General features: G+C 38.9%; 1 protein-coding gene across 4 annotated transcripts; it reads right to left on the bottom strand.

The window, feature by feature from the left end:
* Positions 1-264: 264 nt before the first annotated feature.
* On the bottom strand, positions 265-23,683 carry CSNK1D (casein kinase 1 delta). Of its 4 annotated transcripts, none has more exons than XR_007906307.1 (10): positions 23,345-23,683; positions 19,609-19,719; positions 17,666-17,814; positions 16,944-17,172; positions 16,403-16,573; positions 14,779-14,927; positions 14,030-14,201; positions 13,585-13,724; positions 2,586-2,777; positions 265-627 (listed from the first exon to the last, which is right to left on the bottom strand). XR_007906307.1 is itself a non-coding variant. In XM_051797776.1 (10 exons), exons 1-9 carry the CDS (start codon positions 23,418-23,420, stop codon positions 6,877-6,879), a joined length of 1,230 nt encoding a protein of 409 aa, XP_051653736.1. In that variant the 5' UTR covers positions 23,421-23,682; the 3' UTR covers positions 4,954-5,032; positions 6,843-6,876. The 4 variants fall into 4 exon arrangements, 3 of the variants coding, with proteins under 3 accessions (XP_051653735.1, XP_051653734.1, XP_051653736.1); XM_051797776.1 differs by lacking the exons at positions 265-627; positions 2,586-2,777 and adding exons at positions 4,954-5,032; positions 6,843-6,909 and having other exon boundaries at positions 23,345-23,682; XM_051797775.1 differs by lacking the exon at positions 265-627 and having other exon boundaries at positions 1,225-2,777.
* Positions 23,684-24,481: the final 798 nt, after the last annotated feature.

Raw genomic sequence — 24,481 nt, 5'->3', positions numbered from 1 at the left:
AACTTACTAGCATGCGGCCCATCCTTGTGACAGAAAACTAGAGTTTAGCTTTGCCTCTGGTACTCCTTCAGTCTGAAAGAAAGAAGTAAGGCCATTTGCTGTAGAGGAAAATGGGCACAACCTGAGTTGCACACCTATTATTCCCTGCTGCTGGACTTGTTGGAGGAACATGATCCACCAATACTGGAAGAGTAAACAACCTTGACAATAGCAGAGTACTGCATATGAGAAGCCACGGCTTTGGAATGTATTATTTTAGTAGCTTTCTAATGCTTCTGGAATAGAGCTCATCTTCATCTCAGTAGGAAAAAGGTGCATCCACTAAAAAGTCAGGGCTCTTAAAAGCACTTTGCTAGTGACACGGTCTGTGAGATCAGGAGTCCTGTATTTGTCTGAGAAAATATGGCAAGTTAGAGACAGAGTAAAAAGCTACTTACCTCTGGTTATACACTGTTTGTTCCTTGACAGATCTCCATACTTGCTTCATCATCTCAGCAACATTCCAGCTGGCAATGTTCCTCACTACTCCAGATGAACGCTTCAGAGCATTAAGAAAGGACACCTCTTGCTCTCCTCACTCTTCATCTACTACTCTTTCAGCAGTTTAAAGCCTTTCACAGTAAATCTCTGAATCCAATGAAGAAGCATATCTAGGTTTTAGTATTTAAAATTCTGAAATTGCAAAAGGCTTTTCAGTCTTGCTGAAAAACATGCCATAAGATCAATTGCTGAAAATGACAATCAAACTTTAAATACAATTTCTTAGCAGTGAGAGCAGAGAAACATTTGCTGTTTGGGGTCTTCTAAGAAAAAATTCTGTGCATGACCTCAAATTACCCTGGTTTATGCTTTCCTTAAGGATTATGGGCAATACCAGAACCTCTGCATTGCCTTTGTGCCTGTAACACTTGCAGGTCTGAAGCAAGCTGAGGACTGTAATTAAACAAAATGTTTTTTCTTGTTATGGTCAAGACTAAACATTTTCTTGCAAGTGCATAATGTACAAATGAATTCTTGTTTTGTTCCACATCTCATCCCAAGCACCCTTGATTGCTCACAGCAAAGACACAGTAGATTAGGGCTTGATACTTTAGGATGATCCACACAATTTCTCCTTTTTCCACATTATTCTCTGTCCATTATGCTTACCTGTATCTCAGACCTAGATCGTACACATTTTGAATCAAGAATTCTCCCAAAATGAGATTAACAAAGAACACAATCTTAAAATTTTTTGTCCAAAGATGTATTTTTGTCGATTCTGTACGTATAGATCTCATTTCATTTTCTGTTGTCCCTCTGCCTGTAGCATGTGGTTTTGATAGAAGAACCAAAGCATACTAGTCTTAATAATATTAGGCAAGAAAAAAACAATAATGTCTGAGAAAAAGTCATAAAGTCTTAATCCTGTGCAAATATCTGCTGATAAAGTTAGTAGGATTTTGCTGTGAAACAGATTCTTACTGAAGATCAGGCCTCTGAGCACTCTCCTGGTACAAAAGTATTGAAAAATACACATAGCCTACACATTTCAGGTTCAAACAGTCACTTAAATCTAGACATATACATATAAAGTCAATAATTGTTGCCCGAATTAACCAGAGGGAAATGTACTGTTTTTAATAACAAAGTACTGCATTCTTTCACAGTAAAACCATTTTATTATTAACTTGTCTCATCCAGTGAATTTTAAAAGCTACTTTGCTGCAGGATTAAGTTCATGGATTACAATTCCTCACAACCAGATTAAATCTAGATTTCTGACTAGACAGCTCAGCACTATTAAAAAATGAGTAGCGTTGTTTGTTTTCACTTGATATTTTGTACACACCAAGTGCAGCTTTTGCAAAGCGAAAGTTGAACAAAATACAGACTTTTTTATTTCATTCTTTTACAAAGAGAAATATTCTTGAAATGAACATGTATGCTACAATGAGGGGTCAATGCTACACTTGGGTTTGGGACATGGGGAAACAAATAGTTGTGCTTATGATGTTTTACCCCACTGGAGAATAAAGGATGAGTTCTACATGCTGTCATCCAAAGGATATTTTGAATACTTCTGTCAAGTTAACATTGAATATATAGACTCAAACGTTTTTTAATTAATATCTCTCTTAAAGCACAGGATTTATTTTCAATTGTTTTTAAAGTACTTCTATCATGAAGAACTCAAGGACTCTATAACCATTCAAGATTACGTAAAACAGCAGCATAGGTGGTACTTTCCACACAAAAGCACATAACCAGTTCTAAATGAAAATTATGAGAATAAATTAAAATATCCTTCCAACTTTTAAAGGCCTGCTAATGAGAAACAGAAAGGATTCTTGAAGGTGCATCTGCCCTCAGGTTATAAGAAGACTTTTGAGAATAACACAGCAAAAGCCAGGATTTTATTATACAAGGCATTGTGGATAGAGCTCAGTATTTTTCTTGCTCTTATCTTAGCTCCCAAAACTGAACCAGTCTCAATTCTTTTACCATACTTCTTTATCAGTACCATGTATTACTTGATAAGCAAAAGCATTTGAAAGAAAATTCAACTTCTGGAAATGAAGCGATATTCAAACAAAAACATTTACCTTTAAAGAGACAAAATACATGCTTTCTGTGAGCAAAGCAATTAATACTTTCTCTTTCTTCCTGTATCCCCCAACTGCTGCATTCTGATCACAACTACCAAACTACCAAAATCCTTCAGTGCAAGTTTTGGTACTAAGACAGTATCTTCAAATGTTTGCAACTGACAGTATTCTTTGTGGGTACAGAAACCCCTAAAAAAAAAAAAAAAAAAAAAAAAAAAGACGTTGCATCAACTAAAGGATAAGGATTCATTGTAAGTAAGTTACACCGAAGAAGAATAGAAGTTGATATGAATGTATTTACACAACTGTTAAAGTACACAAATACAGTGGTAGTACAAATGAAGCGCTTCGAGATACTAGTTTTCAGTACATAGGTTTACACAGACATTCTAACTATTTTCTGCATGATGGAATTTAACCATTATGAAGGACAAAAATTGTCCAGAAGTGACTACAATTCTAGAAGTCTGCAGTCAACTTTTAAGTACAGCACAGCAATCTAATGGTCCAGATACAGAGAGAATAAAAAGGCTGCTTTTGTAAATCCTTCACACGTTACATTATTAACCACAGATATTTACAAGGAAAGCACAGTGAAGTGTAAAATTGTTCAATGGTAGTGCACATGCCTAAAATACCAAAGTTTATAGTAACTGAGGAAGTCATTCCCGTATGCAAACTTATCTGTGTATCAACCTCTTAAGCTTTTCCACTATACTCTCCCCAAACATGTTTCCCCAGTCTGACCCGAAGTACACACAAGTAAATAGCTGACGTTATGAAAACACTCAAAGAAGAATGATAATATTTAGTATGTGGACTTCTGAGAGGGGCAAAAAAGAATTCGTGAAGACACAGTAAAAATTACTCTCCATAAAAATTTGAAGACCAATACACGTTTAAAAAATTGTTTCCAAGCAGGGAAGAATTTCTCAAAATACCTAACTGTTCAAACAAAATCTCTGTATATACTTTCATTTCCAACATGGAATTTTCCACTATTTCATTCATAATAGTTCTGATACTGTTCCAAGTACCATGAAGTCAGAACACCTACTTTTATGAGACCACTTACAGTAACAAACAATATGAGGAATTTCCCATATTTCATAACCAATAGGTGCTAACAACAGCTTTCTGGACAACTTGAGCACGTTGAGTCATTTATGCCTAGCTAATGATTCTGGGCATACTCAGGTTGAATATAGTTAAGAATTAATTATGGTATGCACCTGGATTGTAAAAATTCTGAGGATTTCACAGCAAGAATAGGTTGTTATGTTTGGGGGTGGTTTTGTTGTTGGTTTTTTTTTTTTTATAATTCCTTTTTTGAGTCTTGGCGTGTCACAAAAGGCCTATATCAATTCATTTATTTTTTATAAGCATGTGAATGCTGAATGAAACACACAAATTCACTGAAGACTCAGTAGCAACATCTATTTTCCACTTGCAATAGCCTCCAAGCTAACCAGCCTCAGAGATGCGGAAACAAAATCTTCCCAGTAAAAACAATGTTTGAAACTATCCATTTACTCAAACTAAGCAGAGAGATAGGACAAGTTGTCAAGTTCTAAATCCCTCAAATGTCAGGTCTTTCACTTTGTCCTTCATGTTTTTTACAAAAAAAGAAATCCATCTGTACAATCTTTACTATACTTAAGACTCTCCTGCAGGGTATTTAGTTCTCCTCTTTTATGAAAAAGAATGAGTATTAAAAATTCCTTTGTGTTACACAGAAAGTTATATGTCCAGTGTGAATGAAGACAGCAAACAGTAAAATAAACTAACAGTTTTAAAAATTTCATGAGAAAACCAACTCAATCAGAATGGGCCCATACATGAAAGTAAACAGTTTAAATAACATCAGATCGTTTTGATTCATTTACATGTTCCCTGGCAGACTAACCTTTTAAACAAGAAATTTCAAGTCATTGTCTTTAGTTCAGGTTTGTTTATATTCTACATTTTTAAATCAGACAAAAGCAAGAGTTCTTTACAGAGAATTAAGCCAATAATTTTAGCAAAATGATACAAAAAACTTTCTTAAACCAAGTAAAAGATTTATAGTTACAGTAGAATAATAAAAAGGGGGTAAAGTCTGCCGCCTGTGGAGGGAAAACTGAAATGGCCATCCAATAACAGGCGGTCAACTCTGTAAACCATCCTTCTTTTCCAGCCCTGTTACCACAGGGTTTCTCTTAAGGTCATTGGGTTTCTGGCAAAAGCGTCCTGTAATGGCAGCTGCTGGAGTCTGTGCATATTCCTCCAAGTGCCTTTTAGGTCACACGGAGAACTCCAATTTCCGCTCTAGTTTAGGGTATTTTTGCTAGTAAAGCCATTGGTAAAACAGGAGATCAGCCATGCATTATCTGCCCTCCGTGGCAAAATAATTTTCATCGGTGCACAGCAGACTGGAGAACACTGGTAGTTACCCGAGCAGGAATCTACCAAAGCCAAAAAACAAAACAATATCAGCACATGTCACGTCCAGTTAACATACAAGTGTCTCTCAATGTACTTTTAAACAATTCATTGCCAAATAGAAGTGCGTGAATTTAAAATCCAACGAGCTACACAATGTTTTACACCCACCTGTAGCTACACGAAGTTCCCTATAATTTTCCTCTTTTATTAGAAGTTAACATGGAAAATTCACCTTTCCAGCCAGAGGGGATGTTTTGAAGAAAAGTGAACAGAGCATAAACAAGCACAGAAGAAAGAATGAACCAGGTGAAAACACTACTAACGTGCAATAATAGACTCAATGAACACTAAAGTTTTTGGGGAAAAAGTATCATTAAGAAGGTTAAAAAAAATTAGTTATTTTCAATAGCTTTTCTGGGACATTGTGTTAAAAGATATTCCACTTACTACCACCGCTTCACCTACTGCAGTAAGAGTGTAACATTATTGAAATATCACACTGTGAAAGTGAAAAACAACAAAACATCTCTGCAATTTAAGAAGCGAAAAATGTCCAAGCAGCTGGATCAGTATTCAGTATTCGTTTCAGCTGTCAACAGCTACAAATACTAAGGCATACAATAAAGGCCAACCAATGCAGGCAGAACCCTGAGCAGACCACAATCTGCATGTCTCCAGCACACAGGCTTTTCAATGCAAAGCTTTAGGTTTGCTCTTTTGCATTTATTAATGTATTTTTTTATTTTTAAGTGGTCTTTAAAGTGTTAAGCTGCCATTTACAGTTGGATCTGTTTAATGTTACAAACTGTTCACAAAGCAGCTTGAGCAGAGTCAGCCAAGCACATAAAGCAGAAAGAGAAAACAGAAGAGGAATAGCAGAATTCTTTACCAACTAGAGATATAGGATTAGTGCAAGCATAGGCTTTACAGAGAAAGTGAGACAGCAAACAGAGCTATACCACAGAATTTATCAAGGAACAGAAAAATTTCACAGCCTTTTTTTAATAATAAGCAAAGCAAAGAAGCTCCTGAAATACTTAAGAAAAGCATTCTTCAGCCATTAAGGTTCAGATTCCAACTGAAACTTGTTATTTTCCTGATGAAACCTGCTATTGCCAAAAGCAGAACAGACTAAAAGGCCAAAAGCTGCACACAGAAAGACATAAACTTCTACTACAATGAACAGTGAAAAAGATTTCTAAATACCCAAATCCAAGCCTGTCTACCTCTGAGATGCTCACGTTCAAATGATTCTCCTTAGTATGTGAACATTTTTTAAATGTACATCTGAATAGATCTGTGTACTTTTAAAATGAGAGCTCATAGGGCATGGAGAAGAATATAAATCAGTGAAAAATGGATAAGGCTGTAGTAGAACATTCTATTCATGACAAGACAGAGCCTCATTTGAGTAATATTGTCAATTGAGTCTTCATACAAGTATTTTGCTTTTATGATTCTGAAGCAGATCTGGTTTTGAATGGATGACATACTGCTGCATCAACATCCCTGGAAAGACATATAATTCTCAAACAGCTAAAATTTAGACTTATTTTATTTCATTCATGATACTTGAACAATTTTAGGGACTTTTTAAGTCACTATTCTTGTCAATTCTGCTTAAGAGTCCAAGTGGAACAGCAGCAATAACTCAACTTTTGGAAGAACATTTATTTTTAAGTTAGAGAAAAATCAATGCTTTATCAAGCATCTGACCAGAAGGCACAAATAAAATTTTGAGATCACGTGAGAAGAAGCAAAGTCGGATGTTTCCAAAGAGTTTTTTTCCCACCCCATCCAAAGTTTTGGTGTCTAATGAGAAGCACTCACCCAGTGCTGCCTTCCAACGAAAGGAGACGAGCAGCTACTTGCCATGGTGTTCGAAAGGAATGCTATTCTGAGGTAGGGGAAAAGACAGCAGTTTGTAACAGTTCCACTGCCCCAATATATAAAGATGTCTAACAAAAATCCAACTTGAACTTCCAGTAGCAACTCTATCTTTTGAGCAGCTCTGATTTCAGACTTCTATAGGACATTTCCATCATATTAAGAGATATGTAAAAGGAACAAATCATTAATCCGCAAAGAAAGCTGACAGGGTCAGAAGAACAACACAGTGTATGATGCCTATTAAGAGAGATATATGGAGAAAGATTCGCTGATGAGGAGATGGAAAATGCAGAGGCATTGGAAGTATGGCACAGCCTCTAAGTTGTTCAATGCCAGCGTTGGCTACAGTCTTCTAGAAACTTCTCCTGTCAAAGAGACTTGATCAAATATTTTTTTGTGCAGCACTCCAATCTTTTCTTCCAAACTTAGAGAGAATATACCAGTAGGAATTTGGCACAGCTTTGACTGTTGGGTGCTGAACACGCTGCATTCAAGAAAAAAATTAAACAACTTACTGTACACCATGAACAGTCAGACTGAATCTTTCGTCGAAGGAAATGAAGGCTACTCACCCATAACTAGACTCTCGAGATAACCACTGCTTTCAGGATGCAGCCTGTGCAATGTGGACCGACAGCACTGATTCATAGTAGTGTTTACTGGAATACTTGTTACCTCCTTTACTACATCTCTTAACATTTAAAAACTACATGCAAAGAAGACTTAGGGAACAATTCACTTACAGAGCTTAAGAGCAGATGGATCTTTTAACAGCCAGTATGACTTTCTGTCCAATACAGATCACAACCCTTCATTGCACACAAGCCTGTAATTTAGGCTTGCTTTAGACTCAAATACACAACTGAGAAATGAATCCAGTTTTGATGCAAACGCAAAGAGGACAGATGATCTACTTATTTTAGAAGTTCTTTCAGTAGCTGACTACCTTCATTTAGACTTCTATTTTGCCTTTCTCTGCATGTGTGATTTTCATTTTAAGCAATAGGTTCTTCATGTGTTTTCTGCATAAACATTAGTTCTTGTTAAAATCACTGTCTCTCAAATACTACACCAACTAACTCAAGACGTTCTCTTATCTTTTAGACAAACTGAAAGAAATGGATTTAAAACTCTTGCATTATATAACCTGTTTTCCTAATCCATCTCATTAATGACACAAAATAACCTCTCCACTTCTGTTCATTACTGTATCGTACTTAGATTCAAGGATGAAATTGCACCCCTTCATTATGACATCACACTAACCTCTCCAACATTATACCTGCCTCTTCAGTCATTCTTTACCACAGATACAGTTCTAACAAATAAGACAATGGCCTCCACTCCCTCATCCTAATCAGAATTTGGAATACTGCAGTAATACACATTTTATTTGAACAGGCTTTGTTTGACTGCTCAACTCTCACTACAGTTTATGTTTATCAATGTCAACTCACAACTTGCAGGTTTTTCACTGTACATTCACTTCATAAAATCAAGAAAAGTACCAAATAACACGTGCCACAGAATTTACAAAATTTCTTTAGACACACTTCTAAGTTTTATGAACCCTTTCATAGATATGCTAGTTGTTACTCCAATAAACACCCATTACTTAGTGGTACTAAGTGCTAGTCCTTTTAACAAGAAATACTTAGGTGTTATGTGGACAATATCTTGGATATGGGGAATAAATGACACCTACTTTGCTAATTACCATTTTCCGTGAGTGTTAAATTTCTCTGAGAACATAAGGGAATTTTGGTTCCTAATATCTACATTCACAGCCTTAGTTTTTCAGTTTCAGTCTGAACAGATCAGAACTCAATTTAGAAAAAAGATAAAAACATAGAGTCATCTTTAAGAATGTCTACCTAGAGGCAAGTAGCTTTCATTCTTTCTTTGACTAGTCCTTCCTCTAGATGAACAGAGATTACAGATGCACCACTGCCTTGCCAAACCAAGGCATCCAGATAAATAACAAAAATAATCCATCAAGTTATAAATAAGAACTCTAACAAATGCAATTTGTAACAGAAGACATCTGTAGATCTGTATGGCAAACTAAAAGTTGCCTTCTGACAGGAATATGTTTTAAGCCCTTCCTGAAAAAGGAACAGTGGTAGCATAATTACTTAAGACTTGCTAAGGAAATTAACACACTTGGAACGGGCATGGACAAATAGTTGCTGTTCTTTACTGTTCTCTTGATAAGAAGCTGTATGGATGACTTTCAATATTCTTACATCTAGCCAATCAAAACTCTCTTTAATGACTCTGTCACGTAACTGAATAGTTAATGTTTTCCTGATTGAGAACAAGGTATGAAGATAATTGAAAATCCAAGGCTTTAATTGGTAACCCGGTTAACATCTAAGGATAAATTTTGATGATGGAAGAACTACTTTAATATTATGAGGACTGTAAGAGCACAAGCTATGAAAACCTGCAACTTGAGCCATCTTGCCTGCTAGGGAGTAAGTGGGAGCTGGGAAAACGAAAGCGCATTTTTTCTAACAAGCTCAAGCTTGTTAGGTAAAATTTAAGTAAAGTGTTTCAGCCACACCACCAAGTTGTAAAAGGTGAAGGGAAGGATTGGGAGAATGAAGAACCACCCACTGTAGGAGAAGACTGAGTTTGAGACCATTTAAGGAACCTGTAAGCGCACAATCCATGGGACCAGATGAGACACATCCATGGGTCCTGAAAGAATTGGCTGAGGAAGGGGCTACACCACTGTTCATCATATCTGAGAAGTATAGTTCCCACTGACTAGAAAAGGGGAGACATAACCCCTACTTTTATAAAGGGAAATAAAACGCAGGGAAGTCCAGGCCAGTCAGTCTCACTTCAGTGTCTGGTAAAATCACATAGGAGATCCTCCTGGAAACTATGCTAAGGCACATGGAAAATGAGGTGATTGGTGACAGCCAATATGGCTTCACTAAAGGTAAATCGTGCCTGACAAATTTGGTGGCCTTCTATGATGGGGTTAAGCATTTGTGGACAAGGGATGAGCAACTGACATCACCCACCTGGACTTCTGCAAAGCCTGACACTGTCTCCCACGACATCTTTGTCTCTAAACCGGAGAGACACGGATTTGACATATGGACCACCTGGTGGATATGGAATTGGCCAGATGGTCACACTCTAAGAGTTGTGGTCAATGGCTCCATGCCCACATGGAAAGCAGTGGCAAGTGGTGTTTGTTCCTCATGAGTCAGTATTAGGACCAACACTGTTTAACATCTTTGTCATTGACACGGACAGGGGGATCGAAAGCACCCTGAGCAAGTTTGCTGATAACACCAAATTGTGTGATGCAGTCAACATGCTGGAGGGAAGGGATGCCATACAGGGGGACCCTGACAGGCTTGAGCAGTGGGCCTCTGTGAGTCTCATGTAGTTCAACAAGGTCAAGTGCATGCTCCTGCATCTGGGTTGGGTCAGTCTCAAGCATAAGTACAGGCTGGGTGGAGAACGGATCGAGAGCAGTCCAGGAGAATAAGTCTTGGGGGTGTTCACGGATGTAAAGCTCAACATGACTCAGTAATTTGTGCTCACAACCCAGAAAGCCAACACTGTCCTGGGCTGCATCTAAAGAAGACTGACCACCAGGTAGAGGGAGGGGATTCTCCCACTCCATTCTGCTTTTACGAGATCCCACTTGGAGTACCGTGTCCTGGTCTGGGGTCCTCAACACAAGAACGATGTTGACCTGTCAGAATGAGTCCAGAAGAGAGCCATTAAGTTGATCACAGGGCTGGAGAAGGGAAGGCTCCAGCGAGACTTAGAGCAGCCTTCCAATACCTAAAGTGGGCTTACAAGAAGGCTGGAGAGGGGCAAGGTGACTGGCCTTAAGCTGAAGGAGGATTTACATATTAGGAGGAAATTCTTTACCATAAAGGTGGTGAGGCACTGGAACAGGTTGCCCAGAGAGGTTGTGGATGCTCTATCCCAGGAGATGTTCAAGGCAAGGCTGAGCGGGGCACTGAGTAACTTGCCTAGTGGAAGGTTCTCTGCCCATGGTAGAGGGGTTAGGACAAGATGATCCATAAGGTCCCTTCCAACCCAGCCCATTCCCTCTGCAAATCTCTCTTGCCTTCCTTTTACAACAGGCCCACGGGAATCTGTTTACATTACACTGTAGTCACACACTATGACCCTGAGAGTAGCTCAGCTGGTTAGAACATGGTGTTAATAACACTAAGGTTGTGGGTTTGATCCCTCTATGGGCAATTCACTTAAGAGTTGAACTTGATGATCCTTGTGGGTCCATTCCAACTCAGAAAATTCTCTGATTCTGTGATTCTATTATTCAGTCACCATAAGCAGATACCAGCAGTGGTTCAGTGTCTTGATTAAGAACTAAAATGAAAACAACAGACGATGAATGAAGATCCCTACTAGGCTGCTACTGGGATTGTAAAGAAGTCAACCAAGTGATTGCATACTTGGAGCAGAGTGTTTAAAAGGGCAGGTATGGAGATGTGCCAGTAAGTCAGACTGTACTGTTGGCCCACATTACAAATTACACATCTGGATGTTCAAAGACTACTCAAAAAAAAAACCCACGCAGCCCTACACAATCTCAGAGTATTCCCATTTTACAAGCTAGGCAGAACCAAAATCTGTATCTGCAAGCCCACTGGTCTTACTCATATCTTACAAAGTTTAGCAAAGTGTCACCTGCACACTGAGTAACATGTCATTAACATCGCAAACAAAGTAAAGATATACCCTCTCCTAACACAGTCAAGTGACATCACTGCATTTATTTCTGTTACTGCTATTACTCATTTATCTGATAGGTAATGGAGACAAAGCATCTGAGATTTGCTCAGAATGCCAGAGACAAACCCTGGGCAAACACACTTCTCCAGGAAACCATCTTTACATTTGAGTAAAGGTTTAGGGAGAATTCTGCATCACAGTCTCACAGAACACCCAAGGTCAAAAGGGGCCCCTGGAAACCATGTAGTCTAATCCCACTATACAAAGCACAGTCAACTAGAGCAGGCCACTCAGGACAACGTCCAGTTGGGCTCCAAGTAGTTCAGAAAAGGGAGACTCCAGAACCTCTTAGGGCAACCTGTTACAGTCTTTGCCCACTTCCATAGTAAAAAAGTTTATTCATATGTTTAAATGGAATTTCTTATATTTCAATTTGTGCCCGCTGTCCATTCACCAGATATCACTGTGAAGAGTCTAGTTGCATCTTCTTTACATTCTTTTATCAGGTATTTATGCATATTTACAAGATCCATAACTATGCACAAATCTACCCTCTTTGTTTTCATACTACTTAAAATAAAAATATTTCAGCATGAGAATTTCTGCTGGCAAGCATTGCAGTTCAGCGAACAATTTAAGATGGCAAAACTGGCCACCACAGTGAATACAGAAAACCTCATCTATCCCCTATTCTCGTGCAGTCATTTCTGCTCCTGAACTGTTCGTCCCTTGTGCAAGCATATATATCTGTGCAGCTACATGGTTTAACAACCCATTCACCTTAAAAGCCAAAAAAATCCCACTTCACTTTTATTACAGCAGAATTGTTTCTCCAAGCCAATTCACACTCAGTCTTCATTGGAAATATCCACCCAGCCTCCACCTAAATAAAAAGGCCTTCTTTCCAGGACTATGATTTCACATATAAGAACATGTACCATCCCAAATAACTAACTCCCCCAATTAAATGATGAAGCCAACAGGAACCGAGTTAATTTTTGTCAATGTTCCCTGTCAATGAGGAACGAGTCCATGGCAAAAATGATGCAGTTAGAACTCCAGCACAGCATTGAGACATGATGGAAAAACCCCTAGGTCACTGCACCAGTCCTCCTAACACACTGCTTTCCCAGTAATGTTGCAGAATGTCTATAGTATGGGTGATTCCCATTCTTTAAGTAAGACCAAAAATAAATTGTACAAAGCCACGCCACACACTGCTTGGGACAAGACTGTCTGAATATGCTGAGAAAGGAATGTTACAGCCTAAACTTTTATTTTTTAGAGTAAAGAGTTAAAAACATATTTAAACACTGTCAGTTTCAAAAGGAAATATTCCTAAAGTCTGTTTGCTAAGTCACTGTGACCAACAAGGATGATTTCAGTGCTGACTATGAATCACTATCATTCATCCTCCTGCCATTCTCTTCAAATCAGCCTTCTGCAACCCATCCATCATCCATGTATGTTGCCTCCTGTTGGCTCTGAATTAAGAACACTACACTATATTTCTTCACTATTACACCTCTCTATACTTCAACTATTTCTTGTCTTTTCTGCACCAATACTCTCTGCTCGGTTGATTAGGAAACATGACTCACAATTGCCTCTTACTCTGCTTCTTCACTGGTAACAGGTACAAGAAACTCAATGAGTAAAGGAGATAAATCTCATAATCATAGGTAAAAATACTGTCTCTCGACAATTTTGCATCATCTCAGACATCAGTGACTTGGAGTATTCTATGCTTATTGCTGTTAAGGTAAAAAAAAATAATTCTTTACAGCCACATCACATTCAGGTTAAGTGTCAAGTATTTACATGAATAAACATCATCTGCAAAATCAGTATGAAATCACGTCAATTAGCTAGTAAGTTCTTTTGGCAAATGAACTTTATCAAACCACGTTCATTTTTTTCAGTACATAGGTTGTTTTTTTTTTACCTGCGAAGTTGACATGCGAGAGGTATCTTGTCGGCCTGTTAAGTCAGACGAGGAGATATTGACCGGGGCTCCACGATGCAATCTCATACTCACTTTCCTTTCTCGTTCCATACCAGACACCGGCCGAGGAGAGGTGTTGGCTGTGAGAAAAACTGCATTAGATTCTCATAACGAGAAATGCAATTTTAACACGGTCACTGGAAAAATTACACTTTCGCTGTTTGCACATAAAAATTCCACAGATTCAAATAAGAGAAATCAAGGCCTTTGTTTTACATTCGCAGAAATTTAAGTATCAATTAGCGTGTAATGAGTGTATATAATTACCTTCAATCTACTAAAAACCAAGGGGTAAAAAAAAACAAGCAAAAAAGCCAAACTCTGACCAGAGACAAACTGCAAATTAGTCTAGAAGGCACACCTACCCAGGTACTTGGTTACTTACCAGCATGTGAAGTTGGGGTAAGGGGAGTAGGAGGAGCTACATCTTGCGTTCCTCTCAGCCTGCTGGACGCAGTGGAGGGTAATCCACGCACAGCTGGACTTCGTGTATGTCTTAACCTTTCCTCTCGTTCTCGCCTTTCACGTTCAGCATCTTCAGCTGCTCTGCTTGCACCCTGTGGGTCAAGACTAGTGAACAACTTGGGGATTACTGAGCTTACAACTACATGTTTGGATAAAAATACTGAAAAGAAAGAACTGGACAACATGTAAATTGAAGTCTGGTATGGCATTAATTATTTTGGTAAAATTTCTTTAGAACTGTCATGAATTTTGTTCATACAACTACTGGTATAGTCTTCAAAATGCTAAAGTACACACATACTGCTATGGCAGCTGGACATCTCCCCAGCAGGTGCAAATGACCCATGCTGAAAATCAAGGTGGGATAAAAATAATAATTCCACAACCTAACCTGGTGACTGCCCTAATGGAAGTGTCTCAGAAGCCTTACACATTGAAAACCCTGTAATTTCAACTTAGTTGTTATTCAACCCTTATACCATGGATCCTGTATCTCCTGCCTTTCCTCATTTCCTGATCTTTTTTTCTATAGAATAGAGCTGCCAGGAAGAAAAAGGGAGGACAATCTCACAGTATCAGTTAAGAAACTCAAAACTGACAATGTAATAAAAAAACCAACCAAAACCATTAAAAATTAAAAAGTTTTAGAAAGCTATGTCAGCTACTCACAAATTTCAGCATGTTCCAGTCAAATACATAGTCATAGGAGAACCCTTGTCGATGGAAGAGGTTTCTGAATAATTGCCTTAGATAGGAATAGTCCGGTTTGTCATCAAAACGCAAAGAACGGCAGAAATTCAAGTATGTGGCAAATTCCGCTGCAATTAAAGAAAGCCTGATTTTTCTCTTCAGCTTCACATTTGCTTTTTATAATTCTAAATAAAACAAAACCAAACCACCCTGAACCCAAAAAGTGGGGAATCTCCGAAACATAAGAAAAAGAATAATGACCTAATACTAGAAATCTACCAAGGGGACCACTATAACCCACCTCTCAAGACAACACTGAAAAATAGTCTATCACAGCGGAGGCAAAGCTCTCACTTGCCAACAGCAGAGAGGACAGTTTTCTAACCAACAGTTGGTGGGGGAGACTTAAAACTTTGCTTTGAATAGACTTAACGCAATTTTTTGTGGGACACCGAATAGCATCTCTTTGTTAAGCCACATAAAGATTCACTTCTGCTACCTCACAAAACACACAAAAACTAGGGGACTCAAATTTCCCACGTAAGTCATGCTACATTTTTTAATTCGTAATAGTCTGAAAGCTTGCTTTTAGATGGCAAACAAAGTATTAGTTACACAGCAAAAAAAAAAGGAAAATTGTAGTGAATTCAATACACCAGAGAAAAGAGCAGTATCAAAATACTAGCTTTTGAATTTAAATCTTTCCAGATGAAATAAGATACTAAAAGTTTATGTTAAGGAAGAAATTTTAACAAATGGCACAAGAAAAGTTGATTAGCCTTCCCTGCCTGTTAACCCCAGAGAAAAACCATAATTCATGAGTGTAAAGGAACATGTAGGATGCAACATTTGAAACATATCAAAGACAATTAATTTTCCAACAACCCGAACAAAAACTGTAGCTCTTGTCATCGTAACTAGTTGCCAAAGTCAAGAGGGGGCAAAGAAGAGACATAACTCCTCATGAAGTGAAAATATTGTCTGATGACAGCTAGTGTTAAGAAGTTTTAAAACAAATTTAAGTATCATTTTTCAGGAATCAAAAATGCCTTGTTATTGTTGTGATGCAAATAAACTGAGAAACAGAACAGCTTTGAGGCATGATTCCAGGATCCAAGAGGGTTTCTTATGCCTCTCTCAAATGCTAACCTTCAGCAGGCCAAACCTGGTATGACAAGTGGCAACTGCAATAGTCCATCTATGGACTGTGCAATCCAATTTATCCATGAAACAGTACCCACACACATAGAGAAATCTGTAGCTTGTTAAAAAGTTGTTTGTCTGTTACAAGTTATCCAGCTAACACACGCACACAAAACACAGTGCAAATCAGGTGTACCAAGCTACCCTTCCAGAGCATCACAGTTATTATTTACCAAGAGTTTAGACATGGAATAATTATAAATGCTCTATGAACACAAAGATCCTAGTCTTGACAGCAGAGTATTTTATCACAGATGTGCCAAATCGTGATGGGTAGAGGAGGGAAAGTGTGGGGAGGGGAGGGGGAAAGAGAGAGAAGTGAAAAATGCGGGTAGAATTTAGCGTAAAGTACCACTAAAACATGAACACGTAGGCCTAGTGTCACAAAAGAGTAACTTACAAGGATATCCTTTACACAAAACCTCAATGGGTGTAGACATTTTCTTTTCACTGATACGTTCATATTTCTGCCTCTTTGTTGCTGCTTTCAATCCCTGCCAGGGGAGGGAGCCCAGGTTAAAATACATCAGTACATAGCCCAAGGACTCCAAGTCATCTCTGCGAGATTGCTCTACAACAGCATAAAAAAGTGAACTCATTAGGTTTTATTTTCTACTGGAAAAACAAAAGACTGTGCAACAAGACTGTCATAGAAACCCTTAGAAAAACAAGAGACAGTGGAGATTTACTATGCCCATGATAAACGCATTCACTACAAGAAAAAGCCTATTACCCTTACAGTTATTAAAAAATGTGCTAATTCCTGAGCATTACAAACTGACTGAATCCCACCCAATCAAGAGATGCAAGACCACACATGCTGCACTGTTACTGCCAAAAATAGAGACTGTCTACTATGCCTCCATAAAGCAACATCCACTTTCACTAAAATTACGTGCATCAACACTTCAAGTTTCTCTTTATTGCTTTCCCCAGCTCACCAATTCCAAGATGAGTGTTGATGGATGCATAACGGGCAGTTCCTGTTAAATTTTTATTTTCACGATACGGAATATGTTGGTGAGTTCGAGCATCTCGATACTTCTTTGCTAGTCCAAAGTCTATTATGTAGACAAGATTGCCTTTCTTCCCCAGGCCCATTAGGAAGTTATCTGGCTTCACATCTCGGTGGATGAAGTTCTTAGAGTGAATGTACTCAATTCGACTAATCTAAGTATAGACAACAAAAAACCTCATTGTCAAGAGACTAGTTAGGCATACACCTTTTTCTTATAAAAACACTAGCGGTACTGTCTTAATAGTAAAAGAGGCAAAAAAACTTTTTACTGTAAACTCTAAGGCCATTAACGAGAACATAATTTAGAAGACAACAGATAAATCTTTTTCCAGGTCTTTCCCTGTGTCTACTTTATATTTATTTCCAAAAACTTTCTTGGGGGAAATTTCTTTGTCTTTGAGCAGTGCAACACCTGGTTTGCAAACAGTGCAGGTCCAGTTTTTAAAAATCATTTAAGACTTGGTAATCACTTTTGATAAGGTAGTTTGGATTTACCAAAACAGAACTAATTTTGAGTCTTTTCTCTAATGATACAGTCTATTCATCTCTAAATTACAGAATTAAAACGTAGTTGATTATGATTTCTCAGAAAATTTTAATATCCCAACATACTGCACTATCAAGAACAACAGAACAGTTTCCTACCATTTGGTCAGCAAGTAGCAGGACTGTCTTGAGGCTAAATTTCCTTGAACAAAAATTGAAGAGATCTTCAAGACTTGGTCCCAACAGCTCCATCACCATAACATTGTAGTCCCCTTCAGCTCCACACCACTTAATTGTGGGAATACCCACTAGAAAAAAGGAAACAGTTTATTCAGTATAACAATTTGATTTACACAGTTCACATGCATGTATCTTCAAGGGTCTTAAGATGAACTCTAAGGGGGTCGTTACTGTTTCCATTTACACTGAAGCCTAATATATTATGCTACCTTCAGACATTAAAAAATGAACTGTTTGATAACTTCCAGCAGAATCAATACAAAATAATGGCAAGAGAGGTCTAAAAACAGTCTTTATCCTCTTCCCCAAAACTTCCCAGTCTTTGTACTTAGCTTATAATTTGACAGTATTGAGCATTTTTGCTGGATTTGAACCTTAAGCATTTTACAAACATTAATTCCCATATAGTCTCCAAGACTGCAACAAGGCACAAATCGGAACTCTGAAAATAAAGACACTGACAAATCACTAGATATTATTACTGAAGAAGGCCTTAGAAATCAACTTAGTTTCAAAGCCCGCATGATCACCATGAAATATCTGTCTCTTTCATTTCAATTTGCAATGAATTTTCTTCATACTTATCTTTCCTTCGGTTTCATAGTATTTGCTGTTTAGTGAATCTCTACCAAAGTAATGGTGTTTAGGAAATGCATTATATATGCATTATATATCCGGCTTGAGAGCATGAAAATTAGCTGAAATTTATGAAGAAACTCAGGAATCTTATTTCACACAAAGTTGTAGAAATGTTGAAATATTTTGAAATAAACCTATATGTAGGTAGCCTTATTCAGAATTTCCAATGTCTTACTTTGAGTTAATTCTATGCATTTTGGTGTGAAATGTGATAATTCACCCAATTTAAACTCTTGCCTTTACTTGATATGCATTACTTTATCCTGAATTGTCTTCACAAAGAAACCTGTAGAAACTCAACCTTCTGCCACCTGACTTCACAGCATCCATCCTCAGAAAGTACCCACCATCACAGCCTTAGTAAGGTCATAAGGGAAGCGTTTTACTCTATGAAATCTATTCTGGTTACATGCAGCTGGCAACTGAATGGGGCTGGAATTAAAAAATACCTAAATGCAAATACACATTATTATCCAGACATCTTATTACTGTACTTTGCATTTGAGATACAGTGTGGAATGTAAACTTTACGCAAAATATAGCCTCATTTAGGAAGAATTCCAGGGACTATGAAACAAAAGCAAAACTTAACTACACCAGGTTTATGTCCCAGAACTGCACGGGAATCTTACATTTACAGGATTCCAAAATATATGAGAGTTATTGTAGCAGAATACTTGCAGGAGCTCCGAAGTTGCTTCACTCCTATTCTCCACTACTAATGCCATTTTGTCTTTGAGTTCTCATAGCAAGGAAATATTTTTAACTCAGAAGGAAAAATACTAACATATGCAACAAAAATTAACCTGAACTAAAAAAGTTCAGAACTGTGCTACTACTATAAGCAAGTTAGATGAAATGGTCCAAAACAGCGACTACAATCTTTCACTGACCCATGAGAATCATAAGTAAACCAGTGTACTTCTAGATGGGACCAAACTTTGTTTTACATTGTACAAGGTCTTCACGTTTTAATATCATGGGACCGTGAACAACATCAGAGGATCTTAGTGGTTATCGTGAAGTTTAGTAGCCATGGATTCAGAACTGCTACTCTACATCCCTTGAAGAAGAATTGAGATGCTGCTCTTCACCTATCCTGCTACCTTTCCCACCTTCTCCTTATTCGTCAAAAGAGATCTTGGACATTAAATACTTCCAGGTGGTAGACACAAAGATGTAAAAACAGTTAAATCTTTGAAGAAAGAAAATAATTTGCTTGCCTCCACCCTGCATCATTTTGTAGATTTTACTCTCGATGTGGAGCTGAGGGTGTTTGGTTTTCACACATTCCAACTTAATTGCAACTTCCTCTCCGGCAGCAATATCAGTTCCTAAAACCACAAGAATTTAAAACATTGGTCAAATTATTTTTGAGATACATTTCCTTTGTCAAGACTGAAAAAACCCAAATATTGACAAACTATTTCTCAATGGCAAACACCCAGAGATTATTAAGTACTTTCAGCCACAATTATCTAGAAATTCTTCTGAAACCTTACAGATACCCTCTGACAGACCAGTATTTAAAAAGAAAACTATTAGACACTGTAACACAAAAACCCCAAATTGCTGCTATCCCACGAAAAAAAACTCCACCCAAAATGAGTGCATCTTCTCAAGGGTGTCTTTCCACTTCCAGCTTGTGGTGTAAGTGCTCAGAATGAGTATTTACACATATGAATCCCTGTCAACCCAAGAAATGCTAGGTATTCAAATCACCTCCTCTTATGCCTTGGAAATAGAGACTATAACTTCTGTAAATCTCAACATATTTCAGATATATCCTGACACCTTATGATTTTATCTCGTTAGAAGACAGACCATCTATAATCAAGAAACAGGAAATGACAAAAGAAAATGTGTAACACTTTTTAGACATATTGCCAAGTCTCTACTTTCAGAATTTGGCTTTCTCTTTTCTGCATTACCTCATGGTCAAGGATCATGTGAAATACATCACCTGTTTGACCTGATCCTCACTTTTAAAAGCCCAACTTGAGGTTCTCTAGGGTTTTTTTTAAAGAAACAGTGAACAATCTTTTTGTACTCACTTTTGCCATGATTAACATTGTATAGACTTTTACCCTGCTTCACTTTCCTGTAACTCTTCTCAAATTCTTGCCATTCTTTCCATAAGTAAATTTTAATTACTGCATATTATTTCCCATTTCCCTTATCTATACCTCTGCCAGTTCCATAATGCCCTTTTGGGGAGTCACACAAACCAATTAAGACAGATAATGACAAGAAGTATAATAAGAAGTCAGCATTTGTAAGCGGAAAAGCAAGTCTAAAGTTGTGGAAGTATTTTCTTTTAACTCCAAATTTCCAATTTACGTGGTATTACAAAGTCCTCTACTGTAAGGAAGGCTTTGGATGTTATTTTAATCAGTTTATAACCCAAAATTTATTAAGAAAAATATACACGTAATGCAAGGAACCATGAAAACACAATGACTGCAATGTCTTTGTGACTTGTATTTACTTGACCTCATGGTCTGGGCAACAAAACAAATGCCTGCTCTGATCCCCTCACTCTTGTCCATGTTTCATACTAGTTAGAATATCTAGAAATCTATTTCTTTCATATCTTCCTCTGAAAGGGAACTTCGGTAAATTCCTAAATTTTCTTTTCTTCAGTTATCCATACTCCTTTATTTACAACAGTGCCTTACATTTCAAAATCCTGTCCCACAGACCCCCCTTCCAAATTCCAGAAGGCAAATTTTGAGGTATGAGGGAGAATAGGAAAAAACATGGAAGGACTATGATACTAACAGTGGTGCTGTTAGTGTTTATGCCAAAGAAGGGGAAGAGGGAAGGGTTGGGAAAAGGGAGGAAGTCCCTCCCCTCTATTCTGGAATGTCTTCAACACCCTTGTAGCTGCATTTAAAACAAAAACAAACACTGGGGACTGGAAACAGGCAAAAATAATCAAATTTTCTGTTTCAAAGCATAAAACCAAGCTGGAAATATACTGAAGTAATCTAAAATTCACTGAGGGCTATCAGAAGGCACATGTACTTAAAAATAATTTATGACTTCTGAAATAACTTTAAAAGTTATTTTAACACACTTATGTCCGCTGTGCAATCTGAACAACACCAAGCAGAAATCTGATTTTTTAAAAACCCAATCACATTTCATTATCACAAAAAGCACAGTTTTCAAATGTCTGTTCTACACAATAATGACAGGCAAACCAAACGGGGGTCTACAAAAGGCTTCAGGCCCTGAGAAACAGTAACTTCCCCTGGAAAAATAAACCTATGCCATGAGCTGGATCTTTCACTCACGTATTTCTGTGCTAATTACTGGCTCAGGCATGACATTTGCAATAAGCCCCTAAATGTAAATTCATGACAGTATTTAGAAATAAAAAGAAAATGTAAAAATTGGAGAATTTATTGTGCAAAATGTAGCATGCCATTAATACTAATATATAGCGAACTTTACTGGTGTGAGCTATACGCATAAAATGTGTCAGATAAAAAAAAATTTCTTTTACTTACACTTTAAAGCTATACTATAATATAAACGGATTTATCTGAACAGTAATCAAATGTTAAGAGTTTTTTAAATCATCTAAGACTTTTCAGACTTTAACTGCTGTCTTAATCACCACCCAAAATCCCAACAGTAGCTAACAAGGATTTTTGCACAAACATTACCACAATCCTTCTCACAAGTCTTCAATCTTCCATGCAAGCATTGCAGAGAGGAAGAATCACGTTCTCTGTCTCTAGACAACTACATATCGTGTCAGAAATGTGGATTTTCCATCAGGCACATGATCTGTATTACGGATAACCAGTATTTCACTATCTGTAAACAAGCAGCTATAGCTAACGAATTATTTTGGAATGCCAGCTGTGCACTGCAACATGAAACACTGCTGTCTAGAAAGAACTCCCCCCACCACTCATACTGCATGCACTGCCAGACATACCCCATACATTATCAAGTGACATTGCCTTTACCTTCCACAAATATGCAATAAATATACCTAGGCTCCTTCCCCCTGCTTCTTGATTTGCTTTTCAAAGTTAATGTGATTTTCAAAAGCAGAGTACTTGTTTCTATGGGACAAGACATAAAGTCCTTATTTCTTTGGATTTAACCCATTTCATGTGGCTTGAGAGTTTGCATAATATATTGAGCATTTTAAAAACATTGGCTTTCAAAACTTGATGTACCTACCACTTGTGCTTGTCATAATCATAACCAGTAGGCTGTTATGTTAGATAGCTATAGAAATGGATAAACAAAGACAATTCCAATCCTGCACATTCTACAATTGCATGTCAATCACGATTAGGGTGACAGTCAAGCAACAGGATTAGCCAAACTATGAGGATTCTTTGAAGGATTTAAGGTTTTTTTGAACTGCAACCTAATCACCTGTAGCTGTGGAATTTTTTTTTTAGGCCTCACAGGAGAAACAAACATCCCTGTGACAGCAATTTTTCCTAGTCCACTGCGGCAATATTTAACTCTGATACACGTTTCTTTCCCAAAATGTTTTTCTCAATGTGGGGGTTGTGGGTTTTTTGGGGCATATGTTTTTTTCTTTCCTTTTAAATTAGATGATTTTTACCCTTCTCCCCATTTCACAGATGCAAACCGTGCCCAAGGTCACCAGACAATGGGAAGAGGCAGCCAGAATTCCCGATTTCCGCACTGTCCAAATTAGGACATGATGTCAACGAAATATTACATTGATACTGCTGTGCCCCTAGCAAGGTACTTCACATCAAAGGGCATTTCTTGGTCAGCAGCGCAGCCTGAGCTGCAAACAAGGTGAATGAGGTTCCGGGGGTTGCCCCCCCTCAGTCGGGGGCTGTGCACGGGCCGGGTAAAGAGCAGCGCCCAGCGCTCCACCCGGTTCGGCCCCCGGTATTCTCCACAGAGCCACAGAACCGCCAGGTCAGCCCCCGGCGAGCCAACCCTTCATACCAAGGTAGATGTCCCCGAAGGAGCCGCTCCCGATCTTCCGGCCGAGCCGGTACCGGTTCCCAACCCTCAGCTCCATGACGGCAGCTCGGCTCGTCCGCGACCCGGTTCTGTTGCTCTGCCCGGCCCGTCGGCTCGCGCTCTGATGCTTCACAGTCCTGCGGCTCCGGATGCCATCGCGGCTCTGGTCTAGCCGCTCGATACTTGCGGCACAGGCGGCACCGCCGCCGCAGCTCCTGGGCAGGATGGACGCGGATTACCCGCGCGAGCGACCCCTCAGCGCCGCGGGCCCCGAGCCGCCATCCTGCGTGACCTCACTTCCCTGGCGCCGGCCCCGCCCCTCCGCCCCCCCGCGCTCGCTCGGGGCGGGGCCGCGCGGCCTCAGCGCTTCCCCCCGGCCCGGGCCGGCTGGGGCGGCCGGTGCGGCCCGCAGCCTTCTGAGGTAGTCCTGTTCCCGGAGGCCGTGGGTCACTGTAGTGGCTATGTATTCTGGTAGCGGTGCTTTCCGAGAAGTGCTCATTTGACTGCGGAATGCCAGGGACAAAGTCTGAGTCATGACCCCGCAAATTTCAGGGGAAAACCGTGTCATTCTTGCTGGAGAGGAGTGCTGGGATCTCCTGTGCCTCTCCAGGTGAGGAAGGATTCCTCTTAGCATAGTCCTACACCGACTTTCACGGTAAGGCCTGTATGTGTAACCAGAAGCACAACACGGCCATGTAGTGTGTTCACGTGTGAGGCTGTATATTTGTGAACCCTCATACTGTAAAAGCTGTAAGACATTCATTCAGTGTCTTAGGTGGATGATAGCCGAGCCACTGGAGCTACAGAATAAAGGTCAGGGAGGGAGAAAGACAGACAAAGATAGATCTAACTGTCAAATTCTCCCAGCAGCTCTGAGAGCGGGAGCTGCGGTTACTCTTGGACCCATTGGTCTGTGTCACCCCTCCTCTGCATCCCATCCCTACCACCCCACCTTTCTTCTGCTGATGTAATGTTTTTTACTTCCCTGTACCTCTCCCTCTCTCATTCTCCAAACCCTCCTCCTCTTTCTCTGTTGTTCTACCTCTGTGTTTTGTTCTTCTTTCTGCCCTTCTGTCCTGTTTCCCACCCCTCATTTTCCTTCTCTCTCAGTCATGCAGC

The sequence above is a fragment of the Manacus candei genome, unplaced genomic scaffold (assembly GCF_025592945.1).
Source record: "Manacus candei isolate 608988 ecotype Guabito, Panama unplaced genomic scaffold, ASM2559294v1 h1tg000047l, whole genome shotgun sequence".
Lineage (NCBI taxonomy): Eukaryota > Metazoa > Chordata > Aves > Passeriformes > Pipridae > Manacus > Manacus candei.
Note: the sequence above shows the minus strand (reverse complement) of the source record. Positions and strands in the feature narration are given on the sequence as shown.

What these genes read in the sequence shown, in the direction of transcription:
- CSNK1D (XM_051797774.1), bottom strand. Translation starts at nt 23,420, where the DNA reads ATGGAGCTGAGGGTTGGGAACCGGTACCGGCTCGGCCGGAAGATCGGG. An exon ending in TTTGTGTAAAGGATATCCTT is followed by an intron (nt 14,928 to 16,402) that starts GTAAGTTACTCT and finishes CTTTAATTGCAG; the next exon opens with CGGAATTTGCCACATACTTG. An exon ending in TACCCCAACTTCACATGCTG is followed by an intron (nt 13,725 to 14,029) that starts GTAAGTAACCAA and finishes TTTTTCTCACAG; the next exon opens with CCAACACCTCTCCTCGGCCG.